Source organism: Taudactylus pleione, unplaced genomic scaffold, assembly GCF_031769625.1.
Source record: "Taudactylus pleione unplaced genomic scaffold, aTauple2 ptg000758l, whole genome shotgun sequence".
Classification (NCBI taxonomy): domain Eukaryota; kingdom Metazoa; phylum Chordata; class Amphibia; order Anura; family Myobatrachidae; genus Taudactylus; species Taudactylus pleione.
The window spans coordinates 3,084,343-3,110,300 of record NW_028285160.1 but is presented as its reverse complement, the minus strand read 5'-3'; the positions used below and the strand labels follow the sequence as shown (position 1 = coordinate 3,110,300).

Genomic DNA, 25,958 nt, shown 5'->3' with positions numbered 1-25,958 from the left:
TGCGTTCGCTTCCGATGGTAACCGATGTAGCGATGGTTGCATACACTTCCTGGAGATGACGTGCGCTAGTGGGCGGCTTAAGACAGGCCGGTGGGCATCTGCATACACAAAGTGATCGCACGCCAAGACATAGTGGGCGTGCTTATGCCTTGCCGTGCGATCGCCTAAAGTGCGGTCACTTAGCTGAATTTGCATACGCTGGGTGCAAAATAACGCATCTAGCAAGTGGGTCTGAATCGGTCCCTAAGTTATCGGGACATTCATCAAGAAGGTAAAGCAGGGGATATCACAGATATCTCCTACTTACCTTCCTTTTGCTTGAACTTTTACTTCAGTATACCATAGTAACATCTGACAAAAAGGTCTAAAAACACTGAAGCCGCAAACTTTGTGAAAACCAATACTTGTGTCCAGAGCCGTAACTAGACTTTTTGGTGCCCTGTGCCAGAAAGAGCATTGGTGCCCCCCCTATTTTTTAAATAAGGAGATAACGCACCCAAAAAAGGGCCATGGCTTCTCATAGGGAAGGGCCAGGGAAGGGATAGGAAAGGCCAGGAGATGCTGGGGATAAAATAAGAGGAAGCTACAAGTGAGAATGATAATAAACAGAAAATTGACAGGCCCAAACAGCACCCCCTGCCCTGCGGTGCCCTGTGCCATGGCACAGGTCACACTACCCTAGTTACGACCCTGCTTGTGTCATTCTCAAAACTTCTGGCCACGGCTGTATATGGGTGCTAGAGGAATACATTGACAGCACTCCATATCTGAAGCTAAACAATAAGTTTGTCCATTAGAATAATGCCTTTTGCTTATAAACAATCTTTATCTATCGCTATCTATTTAAAAGTAGTTCATATATATATTTATCAAAGACTGGAAAGAGATAAAATTGTTAGAGAAAAAGTACTAACCAATCAGTTCCTGTCATTTTTCAAATTCTGCTTGTAAAATGTAAGTTAGAAGCTGATTGGTTAGTGCTTTATCTTTCACAATTGTATCTCTCTCCAGTCTTTGATAAATACCTCGTACTACTTTCATAGAGTGTTCATACAGACCCATGCTGTTCATACAGACCCATGCTGTTCATACAGACCCATGCTGTTACAGAATAACCTATATGCTAAGTGACAGCCACAGATCTGCATCTCTCCCCTTATGAGCATCGCTGCAAGTGTCCCATCTCCCATGGCCGGTATGACCCCACAATACTAGCCCGCAGTGTGCTCCTGCCCTCACCCCCGTCCCTGCCGTTCACAAGAGGGTGCTCCTGCCCCCTCCGCCCCGTCCCTGCAGTACAGAAGGGGGTGCTCCCGTCCCCTCCCTGCAATGCAGAAGGGGGTCCGGCCAGAACAAGGGAGCCAGTGAGAGCGAGCCAGGAGCATTGGAGCAGACAAAGAGAAGTGGGAGAGAGAGCGGCGGCGACGGCCGGGTGACATCATGCTTCACCAATGCGATGTCCCGCCCACGCTGCTGCCTTCAGCTAGGGAACCGGGAGAGGACTTGCATAGTATGGGATCCCGCCGGTCTCCTAGCAACTCCCGTACCTGGAGCCAGCACAGCACCAGCAGCAGCACAGTGTTCTGGAAGCCCAGGCAGGGGGATGAATGCTGATAACGTTCCATCTGCGAGTCTCTGTATCACGTCCCAGGCACCGCACTGAGGAGAGGGAGCTGTGTGACAGTCCAGCATAGGAAGAGCAGCAGTGGGGACACACAGGCTGCAGAACCAGTCATATCTTCACCTTGGCATGGGATGTGGCAACGAACATGCTAATGATGCCTGACTGTGGGCATGCGCGGAAGCGCATGAGAGCAGAGTTATAAACTGCCCACCTGTGTGAGCCTGCCACAGTATCTGATATCATAGCAGTGCACCCAGCAGCCCGGCGACCCCCCAGCGTAGAGCTGCAGAAGAACAGGCTCTTTGTGCGGGGTTATGGAAGCGCTCACACTAGTCTGGCAGTAGCCCCCCTATATACTGACTGGCTAGAGGCAAATGCTGGCCATAGAGGAGGAGGCTGGGGATCCCGATCATCTGGATGAGGCGCTATGCACGGCATCTTATCCCCTGCAATCCGTCACTGGGATCCCCGAGACTGTCTTCCACATTCTGCCTTCTGCCCCCAGACCCTGCCTGATCTGCACTATGCTGACACCGGTGCCAGCCCCCAATTCTGCCCCCAACACCCGTTGCCTGGTCAGCAGGGCACCCGGTAGCCTGTTGGCATTCTGGCTCCTCTCTCTTCTCTTGGGACTTTGCCAGTCAGGTGAGTTCAATCCCTTTTCCATCTACTGCGGGCACTTATGCGGGCGAGATGGAATTATGGATGCCAGAGTAACAGGTGTCCAGTATTCCAGTTGTCTGTTACGGGATCGGTATGAATGACCGGCGGACGGTATCGGTATGAATGACCGCAGTAGGTTGCTCAGAGATTATTGTATATAATTCATAATTGTTTCTTTTTTTGTCATGTAAAGATACGCTTATTTATGTCATAATCAAAAGATAGACCAGCAACCAGGTCACAAAAAACGATCTTAGGTGATCTATATACAATAAAACATTAAACACTTTCAACATTCCCATTGAGAAATTAAAAATGTACGCATTCAAATGTAATTGTTTATTTCATCTGACATACAATTGATATTGTTGCAAAAGTAACACATTGACATGGCAAAATGTAGCAAAATTAAAAGGAGAGTCTACATAAGGACTGTGGAAGTTCTGATTGGTGGACACAGTACAACAAAGGGAATATGTACAGTAACGTGGATTAGGATAGATTCCCAGCACTGCTTTCCACAGTACATTTGATGTGGTGCCTATCGTTTCTCAGCATAATAACATTAGTCACTTACGTAGACAGAGTTTACTAGTTGAGAGCACAAGGACTGAACTGTGATTTGCTAGTACAAAAAAAGAAAACCCTTTAATGAAAGTGTGAGTAAGAATTGGCAAAATAGCAATCACATGCTGTTGTGCTGTCATATTTACTAGAATCCATACTCCATAGTGTAGTTTATTTTATAGGCTTTATTTATTCCATAGGAAAACCCATTATTTTAATACAGTGTTGTCAGTTTTTTTTTATCATAAAGGATTCTCACCTACAGATGGAACTCTAAGCCCTGTACATATCCATTTCCTGTGATTTCCCAAATCTTCATAGAGGCTGTAACAATAATCTTCATATGCCAATTTTCTGACATTTCCTCGGTGTCTCATAGGGGGAGTATACAGAAACAGGTACTTACTAATGGAACATTGGGCAGAACCTACTATTCCAGTAAAGGGATTTCTAATACATAATCTAAGAGGCATCCAAAACAGGACAGTCCTGATTCAGTGGATATCTTGGAATTGTCATTTTCTAGCAGACTTCTCATAGACCTCGGTGTAAATGAATGTGGTAGTGGGGACTTTTATACAGCTCACGTCACATTGCTTTCAAAATGATCTTTATTTTTAATGGAACACTAATAATGATGTTACGGAATTAGCATTTCTGCATAGAGAAGCTATTTTGCACAGTACTAGGTGTATTGTTTAACACAACTGAACGCATTTGATTAAACTGTACTGAACCTTGAGACTTAGAAGTCATGGACTTGGATTTGTATACTGCATCCCAAACAAGCAGCACTGTAAAAGATTATTGATCCCTATAAAAACTGTTCTCACAGATGTTTGTGGTGTAGCAGCTAATGATTCCTACGGGTATATTTACTAAAGTGAGAGTTTTTAGAAATGGAGTTGTTGCCCATAGCAACCAATCAGATTCTACTTAACATTTAACTAGCACCTTCTTGAAGATAATAGCAAGAATATGATTGGTTGCTATGGGCAACATCTCCATTTCTAAAAACTCTCACTTTAGTAAATATACCCCTTGTCCATTTACACTTTGTTAAAATTAAATTCAGTGTTTTCAATGCAAATATCAAGTACCTTTTAGCAATGAGCCTTAAACCATATTTGCCTTCGTGATTAGTGCCCTAATATTTATTTAATGATAATTATTGTAGTGGTATGGGTGAGATGCAGAAAGCAAAAGTATGGGAAGTGTAATACATTTGAAAAAACACCTGTAAAAATGTAAAACATGGCATATATTGAATTGTGTGCCTCGTACACATATGTACGGAGACTCATTAATAATGTTTCTAGGTAATACTGTGCATATTGTAATGTCCCTCTGTGCATGTTTGTAGGGTACCTTAATACTCAGTAATAATGGTGCTCAATAATACTGTGCACATTTGTAGTGTGCCTCAGTAATAATGTGCCTCAGTAATACTGTACACATTTGTAGTGTGCCTCAGCAATAATGTGCCTCAGTAATACTGTACACATTTGTAGTGTGCCACAGTAATAATGTGCCTCAGTAATACTGTACACATTTGTACTGTGCCTCAGTAATGTGCCTCAGTAATACTGTGCACATTTGTAGTGTGCCTCAGTAATAATGTGGATCAGTAATACTGTTACACATTTGTAGGGTGCCTCAGTAATAATGTGCAGATTGTAATGTCCCTCAGTAATACTGTGCACATTTGTAGGGTACCTTAATACTCAGTAATAATGGTACTAAATAATACTGTGCACAAGCACCATTGTAGGGTGCCTCAGAAATAATGTGCACATTTGAAGGGTGCTTCAGTAATACTATCCTCATTTGTAATGTCCCTCAGTAATACTGTGCACATTTGTAGCATACCTTAATACTCAGTAATAATGGTGCTTGATAATACTATGCACATTTGTAGTGTGCCTCAGTAATAATGTGCACATTTAAAGGGTTCTTCAGTAATACTATGCTCATTTGTAGTGTCCCTTACTAATACTGTGCACATGTGCAGGGTACCTCAATACTAATGTACATTAGTAATAATGGTCCTCAATAATATGGTTCACATTTGTAAGGTGCCTCATTAATAATGTGCCTCAGTAATACTGTGCACATATGTACTTGTCCCTCAGTAATACTGTGCACGTTAGTAGGGTACTTCAATTCCCTGTAATAATGGTGCTCAAAAATACTGTGCACAGCAGCACATTTGTAGGGTGCCTCAGTAATAATGTGTCTCAGCAGTATTGTCCCTCAGTAATACTGTGCACATTTGTAGGTGCCTCAGTAATAATGTGTCTGAGTAGTATTGTCCCTCAGTAATACAGTGCATATCTGTAGGTGCCTCAGTAATAATGTGTCTCAGCAGTATTGTCCCTCAGTAATACTGTGCACATTTGTAGGTGCCTCAGTAATAATGTGTCTGAGTAGTATTGTCCCTCAGTAATACAGTGCATATCTGTAGGTGCCTCAGTAATAATGTGTCTCATCAGTATTGTCCCTCAGTAATACTGTGCACATTTGTAAGGTGCCTCAGTAATAATGTGTCTGAGTAGTATTGTCTCTCAGTAATATTGTACACATTTGTAGTAGGTGCCATAGTAATAATGTGTCTCAGTAGTATTGTCCCTTTAGTAACACTGTACACACCTCACTAATACTGTGCACATTTGTAGAGTGCCTCAGTAATAATGTGCCTTAATAATAATATCCCTCACTAATACTATGCAGATTTGTGGGGGGCCTCAGTAATAATGTACCTCAGTAATACTGTGCTTCAGTAATACTGCGCACATCCCTCACTATAGTACTGTGCACATTTGTAGAGTACTGCAGTACAAATGCGCCTTAATAATAATATCCCTCAGTAATACAGGACCTGATTCATTACAGATTGCAACTGCAACCACGTACACAGATCGGCCAAAGGTGTGTACTCGGGATGTAGTTAGGAAGCAGGCGGTCTGCCTGACTGCGAAATCCTGGCATGGGACTAATGATAGGCGTCTAAATACCGACGTCTATCATCAGCCCCACGCTGAAATCCTGACGCCCGGCATACCGCCTCCAGGTAATCCGGGTGTCGGGAGCGCTTAGCCAGGGGAGGTTAGGATTAGGGACTCCTGGGGGGTCTTAGGGTTGCCCCCCCCCCTCCGGGAGGGTTTGGTTTAGGCTAAGGGAAGTGAGGGTTGGGGTCATGCACCGCCGGGGGGGGGGGAGGTTAGGTTTAGGATGCAGGGTGGGTGGTTTAGGTTTAGGCACCCCCAGGGGCGGGTTTGGGTTAGGCACTGGGGGGGAGGTTAGGGTTAGGCACCCCTAAGGGAGGGTTAGGGGGAGAGAGGGGAGGGTTAGGGGGGTTACTTACCTTAGTCGGGATCTTCAGTGCCAGCCTTCCAGTGTCAGTATTTCATTCGCCGTGCTCAGGTCCGGCAGTGATTCAAACCGATTCCGTTTCCTCACCGCAGTGCGTGAGTTAGCATTCCGATCACATTGCAATTACCTACGCAAATACAAAGCCATCGCAGGCTGAGGGACGAGATGTCAGCGTTTGGGGGTGGTGATGGGGGAGTGGTAAGAGAAACCCTGACGTGCCTGCCTGTCCATTTGAACACCTTTGCATAGACCTGCATAAATTAGCCAATGCGAAGGCATATGTACTCACTGTGTACAACTAGGTTAGCAATTTCTGAGTAAGGTCAGGGCTGCTGTAATTCTGCGTAAGGGGCCGATGTTACTCAATGTTACCAATGTATACGCAGGACTGCGAGGTATTACGGATGTGAGAGAGGTAGTGGGCATCTCTATGCTGGTTGTGTGAGAGCTTTGCAATTGCATTCATTAGTATATTTTCACAGCAGACCTGTGTGCATAATCGCAGCTACGATCGCAATAGCGATTCGTAGTGAATCAGGCCCATTGTGCACATTTGTAGGGTGCTGCAGTAAAATTGAGGCTTAAAAATACATGTACGTTTTTAGGGTCATTTACATGCCTTATGCAAATGATAAAACACTATTTTATTACGTTTTATAAGGGTCTGGCACCCTGTGGATGTGAAAAAATTGTTTCAATTGTGAAAACACAATTGCAATTGCAAAGACATACATAATATTCAGTATGCTTGGCGTGGCTAGCTAACTTTACTGTTATTTTTTATATGAGTCACTCTACAAATTAATTGAACTGAAAAGGCATACAGTGCATTTATAATGTTGCTTGCTTGGCTCTTTGCATTGTCCCCGAGAGGAGGCTATGCCGCCCGGAGGTCAGCAGTGACAATGTCACCACTGGGTATGTTGACCTCATCATGCTGTACCCATCCCGCTTATCTACAGAAAACAAGTTCAGCTGTTTCTGAGGGATCTGAAGGTGTCAGAAACCATTTGGGAAAGCTATCTGAGCTTCTTTTGTGCTAATTGCATGTTATGTGGAGATGCTTGCATAGACAAAAACTTTCATGTAGAAATATCTAACACTTGACTGAAGCACAGCAGTTACATCCCTTTATTGCCATGACTTATGCTGGGTACACACTAGACGATGAGTACCCTGCTTGACCTCGGCAGTGAAGGGACCCGGCGGGAGAGCCGGCATCGGTAAGTGCATACACACTTGTCGATGCGGGCAGCGACGGAGCAACGGCGAGGCCATGCTGCATTCGTCAGCAAGGCCCTCGCTATCCCCTGTCGGCCCTGCATGTAGAGCCGACGGAGGATGTTGCTTACGATGTGCGGGAGCACGTATCGGCAGCTACATAGTGGGTACACACTTGACGATGTGCCCGATATATTGCTCCAATCTGCCGGATCGGACAACATATTGTCTAGTATATACCCAGCATTAGGGCTCCATGTTGCAATTGTTAGTCTATATTCAGGCATGTTTTTTCATATCTTATCAAAATATCCCGCCTATGCATTAAGGTTATCATGCATGGACAGCGGTTGCGGGAATGTGCTGTCCCTGCAAATGACATACAGGCACAAACGGGGGGAAGTAGTTGGCATCCTGACAGTCAGGATGCTACGATCAGAATCCTGGCGCCGGAATCCCGACAGCAGTTTGAATCTCGGCTCCAGAATTCCAACCGCTGATATCCCCTTGGTGAGTATTAGGGTTAGGTTTAGGGGTTAGGCTTAGACACTAGGCGGAGGGTTAGGGTTAGGCTGAGGAGGGAGGATTAGGCTGCAGGAGGGGAAGATTACAGTTAGACTGCTGGGGGGAGGGTTTTGGGTTAGGCGGCAGGGTAAACTTCAGAGAAAGATGGAGGCTCCTATAGGAATACCTCCAGAAGCACAAAACGGTCAACGCCATCTGAAGATGACGTTACCCTACTGGATCAACCTTCGAAGCTAAAAAATGAAGTGCTGATTAGCCTTTTGCAGGCAACAGCTGCGATGTATCAACCCTAAAATGAAAGCTAGAAACTGATTGGTGTTATACAACTCTCCCTATCTGCTTAGAACGGAGGCATTCATACAGTAACTATCTTTATGACTGTGTATTTAGCCACAGACATCTGAATTTTTTCTTACCATTCAGTGGGGTGTTAGATGTATTGCTTAAGTGTGAGATTGTTAAATGCACATGAATCAGAAGATTCCATATATGTGCTGTACCAAGAGTAAAAGGATACATATAAATCTGCCTTATGGGCAAATAAAAAAGAGCTGTTTCAGATCTGGCAAAGTCTTCTTACCTGTTTTTTTTTTTACCGAGTACTGGTCTTGTCTCGGCATGGCGGTTCAAATTTCAAAACAATTTTTTTTCCATATTTGATTATTGACAGTTGTGTTAAATTATCTTGGCAAAATATATATCTGTTATATCATACAATGTACAAGTGTTGCCAATAATGTTTGGGGGAGTGCTGACTCCTGGTATAATATTTATTTGTTTGCAATTACTGACTTTTTCAGCCAAACATTGGGCCTGATTCTGATGTGAATGGTATTGGAAGCATCCGGGCAATACCGTACAACTAAAATGCAAATGTAGCAGGAGGCATCTATAGGAAATAGACGCTTCTTGCATGCATCTGCAATCTGAGTATCGGATCACCATTGCGAGGGTCACAGCCCTTGGCCAGTCCACGTAAGCCGAAGCTTACTCAGACTGGCTGTCAGAACTGGTCATCCAGGTACAGGAAGTTTATGTCCGACAACGCAGACCCTAGGCTCAGCATGCCTACAAAACGGGAGTGATGCACCCCTGTTTTGTAGGATGATCCTGGTCTCCGCCCCCCAAATGCCGCAACATGTCAGTCATGCTGCAGCTAAGGGGTGGGGCTACATGCGATCACGCGTAAGCGATACAGTGACAAATATGGGGTACTCCTATATATAGGATAGGACCTATTTTTGAATCTCTATCAATAGAGCAGATAAAACATTTTGGGGAACCTTTAAGACAAACCATACCAATAATTATATTAATTATTTGGGTGAGATTTGGTTCGGGAACTTAAACGCCCTCCACCATTTATTTATTAAAAGTTTCTTATATAGCGCAGCATATTCTGTTGCACTTTACAATTGGAAACATTTATAGAAAAAAATCTAGGTAGTAACAGGCAGACATAATGGTAAGAGGGTCCTGCTCGCAAGCTTACAAGCTGTAGGGAAATAGGTGTTGATAAACAAGGATAGGTGCTACATATTGCAAATTTATCCAGCCAGATTGCAGAGGTTATTGGTGAGCTGTATGATCTAGTCACACAGGAAAGTTGGCCTAGGGTTAGGGGGATGTGAAAGTGAAGAAAGAAAAAATATGTGCGGTTATGTGTGGATTGTAAGAAGGGATGTAATTAGATAGTGAAGGTTATGTTGGTTGTTCTAGAATCTGATATGCTTGTCTGAAGAGGTAGAACGCTTCAGACAAGCTTTTAGGGAACGCTTGAAGGTTTGGAGACTGGAGGAAAGTCTTATTGTGCATGGGAGGGCATTCCACTGAGTGGGTGCAGCCTGAAAAAAGTCCTGTAACCGTGCATGGGAACAAGTAATGCGTGCAGATGAGAGACGCAGATTTTGTGCAGAGCGGAGATGATGGTTTGGGAGATATTTTCAGATAAGTGAAGAGATGTATGTTGAATGGTTTGGTTAATAGTTTTATGTGTAAGTATTTTATTTTTTCTAGAGAATCTTGAGAAGTTGCCTGTTTACATGGTGTTCAAAAAAGAGTGTAAAGAGGTACATCTTATTGATGATATCTAAATAATGTTTAGTTGTCCAATGAATAATATGATGATAATATAATATAAAATACTATGACTGTTCCACTGATTGGAAGTCCCTGGAAGAAAGGCAAAGTCACAGTCAATTGTTCCTAACATTTTTTCTTGGTAAAAATGCTGAATAAAGTTACAGTAGTCATAGCAGCGAGCTGTGTGCACTATGGCACATGTGCCTAACATTATATTCCTGCAGCTATTTACACAGTGTATGGATTAATCAATGAAGCTCTTGATCATACAAGTGGCTGTAAGATTGATGGTGGCAAAAAGCATCATCTAAAAATACATGTTTGTAGTTTATATTTTTAACAGGTGTTAAATCACAATAAGTTACCATTAATGTAAATGATAAAAGCGATAGACCGTCACCATGGCGCTATTTGACCACACCTTGAGTGTTTTGTGGAAAACCCCTGGCTATATCGTCACTCAATCAGATTGCATAATGCTGCTCAGTAGCTTTGTGGTACAACAAGCACCAAGCTCTGGTTATAACATGAGAAGGTGGCAACAAATATGTCTCAAATATAAGAACCAGCTCCAAACGTTATGAGCCAAAATAATCTGGACCACTGGCCACTGGTCTACTGGCTGAGATTGCCTTACCTGCAGTAAGCATTGGCAGCGAATCGGAATTCCACGCACAGGAATACACAAAACAAATGACTTGTTCTAGTTGCTCTTGTGTCTTGCCATATTTGTTACCCCTGAAGGCTGGCCCTGGACATGATTAATCCCAATTCATAGAAATATTATTTACAAATAGCATTACAAGCTAGTTTTGCTGCTCACAAAATGTGAGTTGTAAAGTTATGCCCTTTACTGATGGTCATTGGGACAGCATTACTTATCAATTATAAAAAAAGCGATAGAGTGCCAGAAAACAGTCTGTGAAACAGCTTCATGATCCCATAGTTCAGTTTTTATGAATATATGTATTGTAAATAGTAAATACCAGTAATACTCATCATTCGCTGGATCAGGGGGATGTGGACCCCCTTCCGTGTGTTGCCCCACAAGGTTCACACATTTTCTAAAGCTACTGCTCTTTGGCGATGTTGTGTTACTGTGTAAAGATATGACAATTTTAGCATGACATGTTCATCAACTGGCAAAACTTTAACTTTGGTTTGCTGAACAGATTTTCTTTTGGGGGGGGGGGGAAGACAACATAGTGTTGTCCATGACTAAATACTGGAAATGGTACATGTTGGCCAACGTAGAAGTTTGACCATGGCTTTTATTTTTGATTATCGTGAACGAAAGTCTAAAAGGATATTGTTTTCAATTTAATGTAAATGGTAGGTCAGGGTCACTTGGAGCCACTACATATCTAGGGACAAATACACTTATACCCTTAAAAGATCCTTCACAGTCAACCAACCTTGACGTCAATAGCTTTACAACCAATCTGGTGCCATTACACAGAGGTTGGCTAGGGTCAAGATGAACTCTCTTTTTCTTTTTTCTCTTCTAGTCATCCTTGCTTACCCTCCCAGAATGGCCAGGAAGCTCATGTAAACCAGGTGGCACTCCTGGCCGCCCGAAGAGAAATGGGCAAGCCTCACGGCCGATGACTCCATTCGTGTGAATCGCGTCATTGTTGTTCTGCCCCCGCTTCACAACGGTGGTAATCACGGCATTGTATAGCGGGGTGGGGTTACAATGACGTGATTGCGTCGTCATGACTCCAGACCCGCCCGCCTCCTCCGCGCCACGTTCACAGCAATATGCTTTTAGTCTGTTTCACCTGTTTAGGCTGTCTGAATTCTTTTTTTTTCACCCTTCCCTAACCCTCCCCAGCTTACCCCATCCCCCATCGTGTGTGTTATTTCTTTGTCTCCCTTTTTTCCTTACTCATAGAGTATATGCTTTTGTTTACGTGTTTAGATTTTTTAGTCTCTTTGTGTGGTTCCTTTACAGTCTCATTCTTCTGTTTAGGTTGTGCTATTTTGGTGGTGGTGGTGGTGGTGGTAGTTGAGGGGGGGGGGCATTTTTATTTATTTTTTAAAAATATATTTTTTGTTTTCAAAACAATCATGGAAAACACTCTGAAACTCGGTTAAGACGCCGGCAGCTTGCCTTCTCAACCTCCAAATCGCTGCCTATAACATCTGCCGATTTGGGTGCCAATACTCCATAGAAAATAACAGCGTTTTGTGGGATCTTATAAGTCGCAGCAAATCCGTACTCCTTTACATCCTGGCCATAACGCTCAACTTAATTTTATAGTTCTGTTTGACAGATGAAACCAAGGCCTCACAATAGTAATAATAATACATTTATTGAATGAAGTTGGAATGTCATAGAACAGAGTAACCATTTACGAAACTGTGCTGTGATAAAGACCAAAGCATTTGCCATTAGAATTCCTCAGTGCGGTAGAAAGGTTAGATTTTTCCACCTCCCTCTATTCATGGAGCTCATTTAACAACATAATAGTCATGTTATTTTTGCAGGGTGCAGTGAGGTGGAAAACAAGTATTATGTTTGACAGCTTTATGTTTCTCTCTGTGCCAGATATCCATGCAAGGTTTGTATAACATACCTAATTTCTCAACACCAACAACTGAATGTGTTTACAGCATGTTCGACATCTATATTGTATGAGAACTCTAACTGCATGCTGTCTTTGTTTTAATACAGATACACAGAAGTTTCCAAGTTTCTGAGTATGTAATGTTTGAGTATGGGATTGCAATCAGTAAATGAAGATTTATGTGCCAGCCCAGAGTCTCCCCCCTTATGTGCCAGCCGAGTTCTCCCCTTATGTGCCAGCCCAGAGTCCCTTCCCCTTATGTGCCAACCCAGATTCCCAAGTCCTTATATGCAAGACCAGAGTCCCCACTTGTGTGCCAGCTCAGAGTCCCCCAACTTATGTGCCTGCTCAGAGTACCCAACTTATGCACCAGTCCAGTGTCCCCCTCTTATATGCCAGCCCAGAGTCCTCCTCTTATGTGCCAGCCCAGATTCCCCCATCATTATGTGCAAGACCAGAGTCCCCCCTGGTGTGCCAGCTCAAAGTCCCCCAATTTATGTGCCAGCTCAGAGTCCCCCAACTTATGCACCAGTTCAGTGCCCCCCTCTTATATGCCAGCCCAGAGTCCTCCTCTTATGTGCCAGCCCAGAGTCCCCCCTTATTTGCTGGACCAAAGTCCCCCCCTTATGTGCCAACCTAGTCCCCCCCCCCCCATTATGTGCCAACAGAGTCCCTCCTTTATATGTCAGGCCAGAGTTCCCCCCTAATCAGAGCTGTAACTAGACTTTTTGGTACCCAATGCCAGAAAGAGCATTGGCACCTCCCCCATTTTTTACATAGGGACATAACACACCCGAATAAGGGCCATGACCTCAAGGGGAAGAGCCAGGGAAGAGATAGGAGAGGCCAGGATATGCTGGGGATAAAATAAGAGGAAGCTACAAGTGAGAATAAGAAACAGAAAATTGACAGGCCCAAACAGCGCCCCCTGCCCAGCGGTGCCCTATGCCATGGCACAGGTCACACAACCCTAGTTGCGGCCCTGCCCCTAATGTGCCAGCTCAGAGTCCCCCCCTTATGTGTCAGCCCAGAGTTCTCCTTTATGTGCCAACCCAGAGTCATGTTCCTTATATGCCAGCCTAGAGTCCTCCCTTATGTGCCAGCCCAGAATCCCCCCCCCCCCCCACACACACACACACACTTATTTGCCAGCCCAGTGCCTCCATTGTGTTACTTACCTCTCCTGGTTCGCACAATTGCCACTTATTTGCGTCTTTGCACAAGTGGTGAAGAATAGCATAAAGCAGTATTTTGGGGAGAAAATAAGTAGTCCTGTCAAATTTGGGGTACCTTAAAATTGGTGCAAGCATATTTTAATGTCTCTAAAGTGCAGTTTTAATAATTGCGAATTTCCACCATCATAAAAGCACCTGCAATCTCAAAAACATTTGACCCCTTCTTAGAGCTCCCCCAGAACCTTATTTCGCTAGTTTGGAACTTGTCCCCTCACTTTGTGATTTTTTGACCCAAGATTTAAAGTACTTTTTGGGGGTGTTTTTTTTAGGATTTTTTTTGACGCAGTTGTCCTTTCGGGGGCTGGCCCAAGGGTTCTGAGAGGTTTCCCCACCTTTGCACCCCAAAACAAAAATGTTGCACTTATTTTCTCCTGCTATTCAGAGGTGAATCTTTTTCGCCTATCACATTGTATTGACTTTCCGCGTACGCGAAAAGCGGATGGAATTGAATATGGAGATGAGTTTTCGCCTGGCGAAATCGGTGATACTTTTTCGCGGATCTCGGCTTTTTCGCTTCTAATTGAATACGGACCTAAGTCTCTGCCAGCTTTAGTCAGAGAAGTGCTTTTCTAGGCATGGCCCGATACTAAAGGAGATTATTGCACCTATACACACAATGAAGTGCACATTTACGCACTTACCCTAGCCAAATTAGTGCCCTAGGCAAGATTTTGGGTGGTGCCCCCCTCCATGGGATCCTGAAAAGAGGTGTGGCCAAACAGAAGGTTTGCTGCTTCTGAGCCCGATTGTGGATGCTGCCCAGCGGCAATAGCAGCTTTCAGAGTCTCTGCCCAGTCGGCAGCAGGTGCCCCGGCCATACCTGCCCCAAACCTCCGCCGGCCCTAGGCGGGCTTGAAAGCCCCTAGGCATTCCAAATGCCCTAGGCATTTGCTTAGTTTGCCAATGCCTAGGGCCGGCTCTGCATTTACGCTTGGAGGCTGCTCCCGATTGCAGAGGGAAGCCGCATGGGTACAAAACTGAGACACTTTGCAGTGCCCATCTATGGTGCTTAACAAATAACTTGCACTATGATAAATAGTTCTATGCTTGAGACCAGTGTCCTACTTGATTGCACTATTTCTTTTTTCATCTTTGATGATAAAAACATAAAGCACGCCTTTTCATTGTAATTAGATTTATAAAAGCATTACTGTTCACAGGATAAATGTTTCTGGAGACTGAATAGTCCTAGCTGTGTGGCTGTACAGTAGTAGCATGAGCTGATTTGTTTTCAGGTTCCTATTGCTGTCCTATAATAACATTACCTGCACTAATCTATGATGAATGATGATAGTGAAGCTATACATGTAACACTTAAGCTTTTTTTTTCTGTGACACTGATACAGTTTTACTGTAAAGCTGTGCAGTTTATCAGAAGTGTAATGCATTCTGGGTCAGATTTGAAGTACTGAACTTAACTACTGTACAGCCAGTTTTACTTTCTATTTGGTGACTGGGCCAAACAGGAACAGCATAGGTGCTTGGTCTGAGTCACACGCAAGTTACAAAGCACATGGACCTCGCGGACTTCAGCACAGACAGAGAACGCTAGCGCATACGGATTGATCTGTTGGTCGCCAGACAACACTTTCTGTGAAATGGGCTTTTCTAGATGGTAACTGGGCGGTTACCATGCGATTGCACAAACTCTTCTGTCTTGTGGGAGTGTCATGATAGTGTCGTAGGCGTGTGAGCCAACATCCTTGCTCGATCATAGTATGAGGGTGGGGATTGGACGGCCATTTTTTCTGCCAATGTTTATCACCTAGCATGCGGCTGGTGCATTCCCTATACGAATGCTGAGGGCTGCGGCTATAGACGTAAGTATAGCAGGTAGGATAGGCTTCCACATGCAGTTGCCCATATTTTTAGTATCCATGGATGATTTCTCGCATTAGCATAAACTAATAAGCAGGCTTCCGCAGCCGTACGGAAAATCTGCGTCCGGCTCAGAATCATCCCTGTAATATCAATCATGGGATGAAGCACATGCAGACTCTGGATCTGCCGTTTACAAGCTAAGGGAGAGATGTATCAAAGCTTGGAGAGAGATAAAGTGGAGAGAGGTAAAGTACTATCCAATCAGCTTCTAACTGTAAATTTTCTAGCATAGCCTTTAAAATGGCAGGTAGGAGCTGATTGGTTGGTACTTTATCTCTCTCCAATTTATCTCTCTCCAAGCTTTGATACATCTCCCCCTTAGCTTGTAAACGACAGATCCCGAAAACAATCCCTTCTGTTTGTTCCTCTGCACACGGTCAGTCATGTGCTCAGGAACAGTCTCTGTCCTGGCTTCCCGGTGACCACGGAGGGGTAAGTACAGCTCCAGCCTGCCGAAATTGATTGACATGTATATACAGGCTTTATATTAGCCTGTATACATGTATATTTATGTGCTTTTATATTTAAAATGTATATATAGATTTTAAATATAATAGCACATAAATATACATGTATACAGGCTAGTATAAAGCCTGTATACACTTGTCAATCAATTTCGGCAGGTTTAAAAGGCTCTGATTGGCCTTACCTGCAGGCGATCATTGTGAAGCTCAGACGGAGACTGGGCGGGCTTACAAGATGCTGCATGGACTTATGGGAAATATTCCCTCTGTCTCTGCAGTTTTCGGGATATTTAAGGCATTTTCTTCATATAACGCCATTCTAAAATGGCGTTATATAAAGTAATTTATCAAGTGATTTAACACTTTTTGCTATGCTGAACAGTAAAAAAACGTTAAAGCACTGTAGAGATCAATGGCTGATCCCTGCAGTGCGGTATTCAGCGAGATGGGAATTAGTGGAGAAGATAATTGCGTTATATTTTCCATTATCCCATTGCTGAATAGGGGATTTACATTAAAAAATCCGGAAATCATAGATTCCCTATTTTTTCTGTAAAAAAAATCAATGCTGAGTAAACCCCTGAACCACTAATAATAAAGTCTTAAACGTGCACTCTGCTTAGTACATAGGTATGGGGAAATAGGAGACGCTTTTGTGATTGTTTGTGCTGCAGCTGTGAATAACTATTAATATGCATGGCTTTTTCAGTTTTTTTGGGAGTGTGGGGTAAGGGGGGGCTAAAGCCATACTTACCTACTCTCTCTGAACGGGAGGGAAGCTCCCGAAAATCGGGTGGCGCTCCCTGCAGAAAGTTGGAACGTATGGCCAAAGCATCAATTTTAAAAGTTGGCTCGCATACATCTGAATATATTTAGCAACATTGCTCAAAGATAACGGTCTACACTGAACTGCAACATCCAATTAAATATTTGCTTTCATGTTTAACTTGCACTAGATAGATAATGTACTACTGTATATATTCTTTTCTGTCTCTCTGCAGCCAAAAAAGGTGAATTAATTGTTCAAACTCTCTTATCTGCCAAATGGCAAGTTTCTTCCAAAATCAAGCAATAATGGGTGATTGATTATATTTGATATTGGGTACATTTTTAAAAAATGTGATGTTCACTAAATATCAAAGCTTTTGTTATACATTTCAACTTATTTTAATAGTGTTTTCCAATATGTGCACTAAATGTAGAAACCCCACTTAGGTGAATGGGCCAGATGAACTGAATGGAGGTCCATAGAATTGTTGTTTGTTTTTCCCTACCTCTATAGTCATTCCAAAATGACCAGTGTGGGGATTGGTTGGCAGAACTAGGTGTCCTTTGGTCATTTAGCGTTGGGCAGCACTAGTGTGTGTACGTGACTTTTTTTTCATGTGCGTTTTATTCTTTCCTGATTGGACTATAGTGGGATAGGAATGAAGAAAGAAGAAAATAAGATTAAATATTTGGCATGAAAAGCCTTTTATTAAATTAAAGTTTATTTAAAAGTTATGCATGATTATTATTATTATTATTATTATTATTAATAATAATAATAACAGGAGTCTAATGGACCCTATTGATTATATTAAGACCATAAATAAAGGATAAAGGAGAGAAGGGGGAGGAGGAGTTGAACATGCCTCTTCCTTGCCTCTCCCAGGGGAAATCTGCGCTCCTAAAGCTGGGTACACACTAAACGACGTGTGTACCCAGCGATGCGACACACGATCCGGCTCAGAATCGGCCACATCGTTAGCAATATCGTGTAGTGTGTACCCAGCTTAAGTGACGAAACCTCTGGTGAAGGAGTCAGTGATATGCAAATGAACAGCCAGTTGCCTAGAATTCTGCGGATAGAATTTTTGACCACTGGTCCCGAATTGGCAGGTATGATTTAGTGGAATAAAAGCTAGGCTTTTTGTTGCATGAGAAATTGAGTTAAGCCGCCGTACCCATAGAGGTTTATAGGGACTGCGGTAAAGTGTGGAAAGTAGAGTAAGGCCAGACAAACCTCTCCAGTTGTTAACTCTCTGTTAAGTGGTGACTGAGCCTTTTGCTGTGGTTTATGCTGGCACTACAGCTCTTCACCACGTGTTGAATAGAGCCCAGACCATTTATAGTTCTCTATAGTTAAGAGAATTTTGTTCATGCCAGCAATGTCCTACAGAACCTTATTACATCAATCTTAAAATTAAAGCTTGGGATGGATGCCCAAAATGTTACTTAACTGACCAGCTGCTGCCCCATTTGCTCTAGAAGCTGCCGCTGACAGTGGACACTATGCTGCCTGTCTGACAACAGGGAATGTGACCAAAGTAATAGGGTCTGAGTTTTCTGCGATTTTGAAGCGGAATTTAAAGCAACCATATTATTTATAGGCAAAACAATATTTTTATGCGGAAAGACATTGGGGGAGATTTATCAAAGCTTGGAGGGAGTAAAGAGGAGAGAGATAAAGTACCAACCAATCAGCTCCTAACTGTTAATTTACAGGCTGTGTTTAAAAAATGACAATTAGTAGCTGAGGGTTGAAAGTCCAGTGATGGCTCCAGAGGTGGGGGGCTGCAGCACAGTCCAACAATCAAATAGGGGAGCCACACCACTGGTGCCGTCACTGGTTAAAATTTTATCTCTCTCCAAGCTTTGATACATCTCTCCCATTGTTGCTGCTACTGATTCAGTCTGTCTTCAGACATTCAGCGTTGAATAGCCTGAATGCCAGGCACAAGGTAAGTAAGCTTTTGGGACTGGGTTTAATTTAGGATATTCCACCCAAACTAAAATGATCAGTTTTCAACGTAATTGTCATTTCATGCACATAACTTTTATCATTCTAAATTTAGATATTTTTTTTGTACTTTAATGATTGTTACTGAGTGCTATAATACTTTCCACCATTTGTGGAAAGGAGTTATAGTAAATGATATCATAATAGATACATTATAAACTGCAAGAAAACAATCCCAATTTGAACACAGAAAATGAGTCAAAGTTTACTTTCCAATCATAAAGTTATTGGCTGTGAAATGTCTGAAACAACTGTAAGTATTTACAGTAGTTTGAGGGGTTTTGCCACTTTTGTCAAGTCTGCAGTGTTTCATTTCAGTGCTGTTTGCTCTCCGCCTTAATACAGACTCAGTATTGTTCCTAAAGAATGTGCTATTTAGGGAGCGCGCTTATGATCCAAGTGGAAGTCTGTTTGTACTGCAGAGCTGCATTGATTTGTTTTACATATGCCATATCAGATACTAATCAGCCACCCACTAACTCTCAGTGGTATCTTTCTTGCCCTGTCTACGCCCAGTGTTGAATGCACTTCCTTGTTTTTCTAAAATGACATTTATGGAATATATAGCCCTCTCTATTTACATACACATTCTCAGTCACTTTTATTTTTCCTCTTCTTTCTTTCAAACGACTGAAGTGCCTGTGTTTTTTCACACGTGACAGTAAAACTATATTCATACAGGCCTCTGGTGACTTACAAAGCTCCTGCGAGGGCCCTGATATAAATGGAGTGAAATAAACAAGAGATATTCCACAGTTTGAATTTAAAAAAAAAATGCTACTGAGTTAAATTAAGTTTAGTAGCTGTTGGAGGCAGGTTTAGTTCTGGCGCTGTTTAATTGTGAGTGTATACATGATTATTGAACTCTGGGCCTGATTCTGACCTGGTCGCTAGGCTTCACACATAGCCTGCCGATGTTTGCAATCTGTGCAGGCGTACAAGACGCAGTGCGCGTATGCGAACTAGTCCATGCGATCAGAAAGCGTTCGCACCCTGTACACAGATGCTCCGCTAGCATGAGTGACAGGACGAACCATTTGTGGGTGGTGACAGGGGTTGGTCGATGGTAACTGGGGTGTGGTGATGCGAACGCAGGCACGTCTGAACGCCGTTTCAGGGGCGTCCATAATTAAGACGCAGCGTCAGCATACACGTCACATGGCCAGCCACATGTGCTGCCTATGGGTCCGATTTTACTCAATGTTACCGATTGTTTAATACACTTCCTGGAGATGATGTATGTTACAAAGGGAGAGTGGGCATCTTGTGTCAGGCTGGTGGGTGTCTAAATACATACAGCGATTGCACGGCACGACATAGTGGGCATGCTAATGTCTTACTAGCAATCGAGGGATTTGCATACTCAGGCTGCTGACGGCTGCGAACGGGTCTGAATCAGGCCCTCTGTTCCCCGCACAAATCCCAGGCATTTATTGCAATTAGCTCAATATTTGCAGAACTTCAATTGTCCAATACTGAATCCTGTTGCTCTATATAGAATATGGAAATAAAGTAGGAGGGGCCTAACTAATGACATCTTTTTTTTTGCAGCTGCAGTTAGCAATAAACAAATAAGGAATCATTATTTAGATTTGGCTGCCCCATTGTAAAGCTGGCCACACGCATAGCGATATTTTACCCGATCTTGTCGATTCCGACACTTTGAAACGACAGATCATGTAAATTATGGCCAAATCCTGAGTAAATCGTGAGTCCCCACTCACAATCACGATGCGATGCGCGTCCCCGCTGGTCGCACATCGCATCGTCAGATCTGCAGTGCTGTAGGGCAGGTCTGACAATCTAGGACATGATGTACTGTGAAAGTCTGGATGCAGGAGAGATTGTATGAAGATTGGACACCAAATCGTGTGCAGATCGTGTGCAGAGCTGCCGGGGAGAGTTTCAAGGGAAATCGTACACATCGGCTGATTGTGTGCAGATTGCTATGTGTGTGGGCACCTTAAGAGTTAGTTCAAAGCTATATTTACAGTTGCTGTTGCTCCAGACATTGTGGGGCTTATTCTGAGTTACACGCATAGTGGCTGTAGTTGTGGGCAGCCATGTATGCTAACGCGAGAATCCATTCAACTGACGCGGGGGATTGTGCATGTGGAAGCGGAAACCTCTGCCACCCATTGATATTGCGCCGGCAACCGCAATCCGCCGTCATTAGAATCTCCACTTGCACCAGCGCCGTGCAAGAGATCCGTCAGCAACAGGCTTCCCTTACCTGTACACACTCCGCAGCATCGCACAGAGCATTACATACATGCCCACGACACAACCACAAGTCAACGTTGTTATGTGCGATGACATTGTTACCGCCCAGTTCATGCCTCAAAACGCCCTATTTCATGGAAAGACAGACTCAGGCCAGTTGCGTCCAGCTCAGAATAGCACGGACATATGGAAAGACAAGTACATTTGTATCTGCCCGTGCGCTGTCTGCAATAACCATTGCATCTGTGAACAAAGATCCCTGCGAATCAGAATCAGCCCCTGTGAGGGCAAATGTCCATCATTAGCAATTGTGCACAACTCAGATTTGCACGCAAGTCCGTTACGCGGGTGGATCTTGTGGTTTGTAGTACTGCCCATGCTTCCTAGCCGTGCACACGCCTCTATGGGTGATTCCAAGTTGTACTCTTCGCTGTAGTAACTCCAGTTGCACCTGAATGGCCCTAACTGAGTGACAACCGGGTGGTTCTGATTAGGCTAAATTTAGTGAGGGCTTGTCGAAGGCATGTAGATGTAATTGTGGGCTTAACTGAGTTGTGCGTGTGCAGGGATCCGTCTGATTTAATACGCACTTGCACCACGTATAAGGCTGGTGCAAGTCCATGCTGATAATGCTGAAAGCTAATTACACAAGCACATGGATGGTTACGGTGCGGTCCCATTTGTGTTAAGGCCCCCACACACGGAGCAATATAGCAGCCGATCTGATGGATTGGAACGATATCGCAGCTATATCGTTCCGTGTGTGTGCATGATATCGTCCGCTGCGCTCTCCCGTGGGGTCGTCCGTAGCTCCTCCAGCTCTTTCTGCAGGCAGAAGAGATCTGGAGAAGCGATGTACGATTCTATGCTGATTCATGCGGGGGGGGCGACATATCGGGAAGTCGGGCATCAGATCGCTCTGTGTGTGGGGACCGCCTGATATGTCCTCCGTCGGATCGTGGATCGCATTGCTGGGCACACCATACCGTGTGTACCCAGCTGAATTCATCTTATGGGTAAACGTCCGCAGTTACAGTAGCTCCGTGTATGTAGTGCGAGTGCTGGCTTGTGTGCAACTATGAAGAGGCCTCAAAATGCTTTTCTACACTAGCGAAAGAAAGTAGCAAATAAGAATATTAAATAAACAAAATGATTTGAAACATTACTGTGATGCCCTAGACATGTACCTTGTTTACCTAAAAGGTTCAGACTGTTGTGGGTTTGGCAAAATGTCAGTCTTACTAAGAACACTTCTTATATGGTTGAATTCCAAAACAAACACTGATTGTATTCAGTCCTAATCAGAATCCCATAGTTCTTTGCTATGTTGTTATCTCGATACTAACTACTGTACGTAACATATTCAGCATTCTGTAACGTGCTAGATTTACAAATCAGCAGCTTTTGCAAGGCACCTCTTCTCAGCGGGTATGACCTGGAAAATTTAAAGCAGCAATAATATTAAGTGAAAAGCAGTGCAAGTTATGCACTTAATATTATTGCCATTTTAAATGTCCATATAAAACCACCAGAGAAGTAAATCTAGCCCATTGTGTCAACAATGATTGTGGGCCTGATTCAGAGTTCCACGAAGATTCGATGGTTTGCGCACAACTCAGATGGAGGGGAACTGTGTATGCGCATGACCCATTGTGTACATGTGCAAATTGAGTCCTACGGCGTTGCACGCTGTACCCCCTAAGCCAACAGCCTAAATGACAGGCTGCGGTTGTTTGGGGGCGGGGAGGAGGTGGCACCAAGCAGCGTTCCTGAAAACAGGGGTATGTCTCCCTCATTTTCTGGGAGTGCAGAGGCCAGTGTCTGCATCTTCTTACACAGATTTACTGGCCTCGGCAACGGATGTGAGACAACAGCGGATCACACAAGCACAGAGGAGGCATCTTTTAACACAAGACGTTTCCTGCAGCATTGGCATATTTACACACTGCAGCTGCTTCCAAAGATGCAATGCACTCAAGCTGGGTACACACTGGCAGATATAATGGCCAATATATTGGGTGCTTGTCATCGAGTGTGTATCTGCGATATGTCTGTGAACGACGTCGTTCTAAGACATATCGTGTCGGCTGTGTTGCACAGCTGATGGACAGATATATCTGCAGACATATCTGTCCATTGGCAAGTGTGTACGGGCGATCAGCCGATCTCCCATACACATGCAGCGGCAGCCGTGGGGAGGGGTCGCGTGGTCCGTGGCTGCCTGGAAGAAGATGGTCGTTCAGTGTATATGAACGACCATCATCTACAGATATATCTGTGCACTGTGTACCCGGCATCACTCTGTAATATTGTGTGTTCTGTGCTTCAGCTGCACTCGTTCAAATGATCACATACACAGGTTTATGATGTTGCAGCCATTTTGAAATTTGCTTCACAGTTAGGCCTGGAACAAATAAGTTACTATAGTCTTGTGAAACTCGTGAAATAAAGTTAACCGTTTTTTTGTAACATATCCTCACTTATATCAATCCAGGTGTAATTTGAGTCTGACTTCTCCAAAAATAAGCATTGCAAGTGTCAGGTTTGTAATGCCAGAAGCTTGAAATCTCCAGGATGGGAACCATAGATATGAGTGACAAGGTAGTTTTCTTGTAGTATAAAAGAAAACAAAGAAGTACATACACTAACAAGATAACAAACCCAATTACATGAAATAGTAATGTCCGGCTCCAATTAAACTGGGGCCGGAAGATTGTGGCATCAAATGAAGCAAGCTTCATGCATCCGGCTTATTTTATTTCACATAGTACAATGGCTACTTGCAGTACTGGTGTATTCCAAACTGATTATATTAATTTCACCTCAGCGTGGTAAGCATTACGCTGACTCACACATTGCTAGTGAATGTACAGATGTGAAGAGAGTTCTGTGTAGGATAACTTATATTTTTCATTGATAAATTCTACAATCACAGATAATATAAACCCTACATAGAAACTTATGCACCAGGGGAAGGTAACGCATGTCAATCTAACTGCTGTGGAACTACACATCCCAGAACGCCCTGCAACAGTCTTGCTGTTAGAGCATGCGAAAACTGTAGCAATGCATGCTGGAATGTGTAGTTCCACAGCAGCTGGAGTGACACACACTGCCTACCCCATATATACCCTGGGTCTAATATGTGGGCCATTAAACAAGCAACAAATCTGCTGCATTGGAATGTTATAGTGTAGTGATCTCTGCTCTTGTTGTTCTTTGTACTTTCATGTACCCCTGCAAACCTTGTAACGCTATTGCCATATCAGGAAATGAAGCATTTTGGTAATACAACTTTTTTTATCATTTATTTTTCTGTGTAAACTGTAGAAACTTGCTCATGCATGCGCAGTTGCAAGCTAATATTGCTGACTATTACATACATTCTTACTCTAAGGCGTAATAATGGTAGGACAAGTGGTACATAGACGTGACTTGGCATGCATTGCATGCGGATGGCTCTAGGGGGCCCTAAAGTCGCTGGAATGACTTAACATTTTTATATTGAAATTATAAATCTAGAGGACTTCAGAGGCCAGGGGCATGGATCACAGTCGTTGGGTGCAGTGTAATTAAATTATATATGATAGCCACAATGTGACATTCTGGAATGGCATGTCTCGCCCAGAATCATCACTAGTTATCTCTTGCATCGCATAGAGTTACACAGGAAAACTAGCGATTTTGTAGATACCGTAATGGGCAAATATGTTAGCAGCTGAACATCACAATGAAGAAGAATGTTTTAAGGTCCTTCGATCAGTACCCCCTCCCCCCTTTTGGCGACCCTGGTCCTGAGAGCATGGTGGCACCCGCAACTTACACTATTATTAAGTTCATTCCACAATAGCTAATATGTATACGCACAGGTGTTCATCGCTGTCTTATTGATGTTTTGCCTGCTCTTCAATTTGTTTCCAGTGTGTGTTTATTTTAGTACCAATATAAGAATTCTAAAAAACAGTTTTCAAGGGGTGCCATTTTTATTCACCCTGAGCACTGTGGACCCTAGTTACACCTCTGTCCCAACATTTCAGATTTTGGTGGGGCTGTTCAGATTTGTGGGGACTGTCCCATGATCAAGATGTTTGTTACAATTTATGAGGGAGGGGTTGGGGAGTATTCAGCTGCAAATGGCGTTTATTTGCTGTAAACGTTTATTGCTGGCGTGGCAATGCCCGTTATGTCACAGTTACGCCCGTCAGCATGCTGCAGTTCAGATTCTAATCTCCCAAATGTTGGGGGCTATGGTGTCACTCCCTTATTATTAAACTGTGGTGAGAGATCCTTTGTATTAGTGCATCTTGATAAATAGACCCAATAAAACAGTGGCATTAATCAATTGGCAAAGTGTTTAAGTCTTGCAAAAGCTAATTATAACATTTTACTATCTAGTACAGTACCTTTGTGCGGCAGATTTGTACCTTTTGTAGGGGCCATCATTTTTGTTCATAATTTATTAGAAAAAAAATATGTGCATTTTGGAAAATGACCTACTTCAAATGAGCTCCATATCCAATTGGCCCCGAACACTGTTCGGGCGCTGATTGATCCCCGCAATCGGCGAAAAATGGGGATTTTTGGCCGATTATCACCGATATTTTTTTTCTCCCTTTCCTATTATTCCTATTATAGTTCGCCTGTTAACACATAGGAGCAGCTATAAGCTCGCAGACCTATGTGTTCTTGCCCTTTATCGTGGGTTATTTTTCGGGACACATCAGGTCCCGAAATAAAACCCTGATAAGT

The 25,958-nt window shown here is 43.4% G+C and overlaps 1 protein-coding gene across 1 annotated transcript in view; it reads left to right on the top strand.

The window, feature by feature from the left end:
- Nucleotides 1–1,998: 1,998 nt before the first annotated feature.
- The window catches only part of ITGB8 (integrin subunit beta 8), a 145,903-nt gene continuing 121,943 nt past the window's right edge, over nucleotides 1,999–25,958 (top strand). Inside the window, exon 1 of the mRNA XM_088457356.1 lies at nucleotides 1,999–2,269. Within this exon, the coding sequence (XP_088313482.1) occupies nucleotides 1,999–2,269 (271 nt within the window). The remainder of the gene's footprint in view (nucleotides 2,270–25,958) is intronic.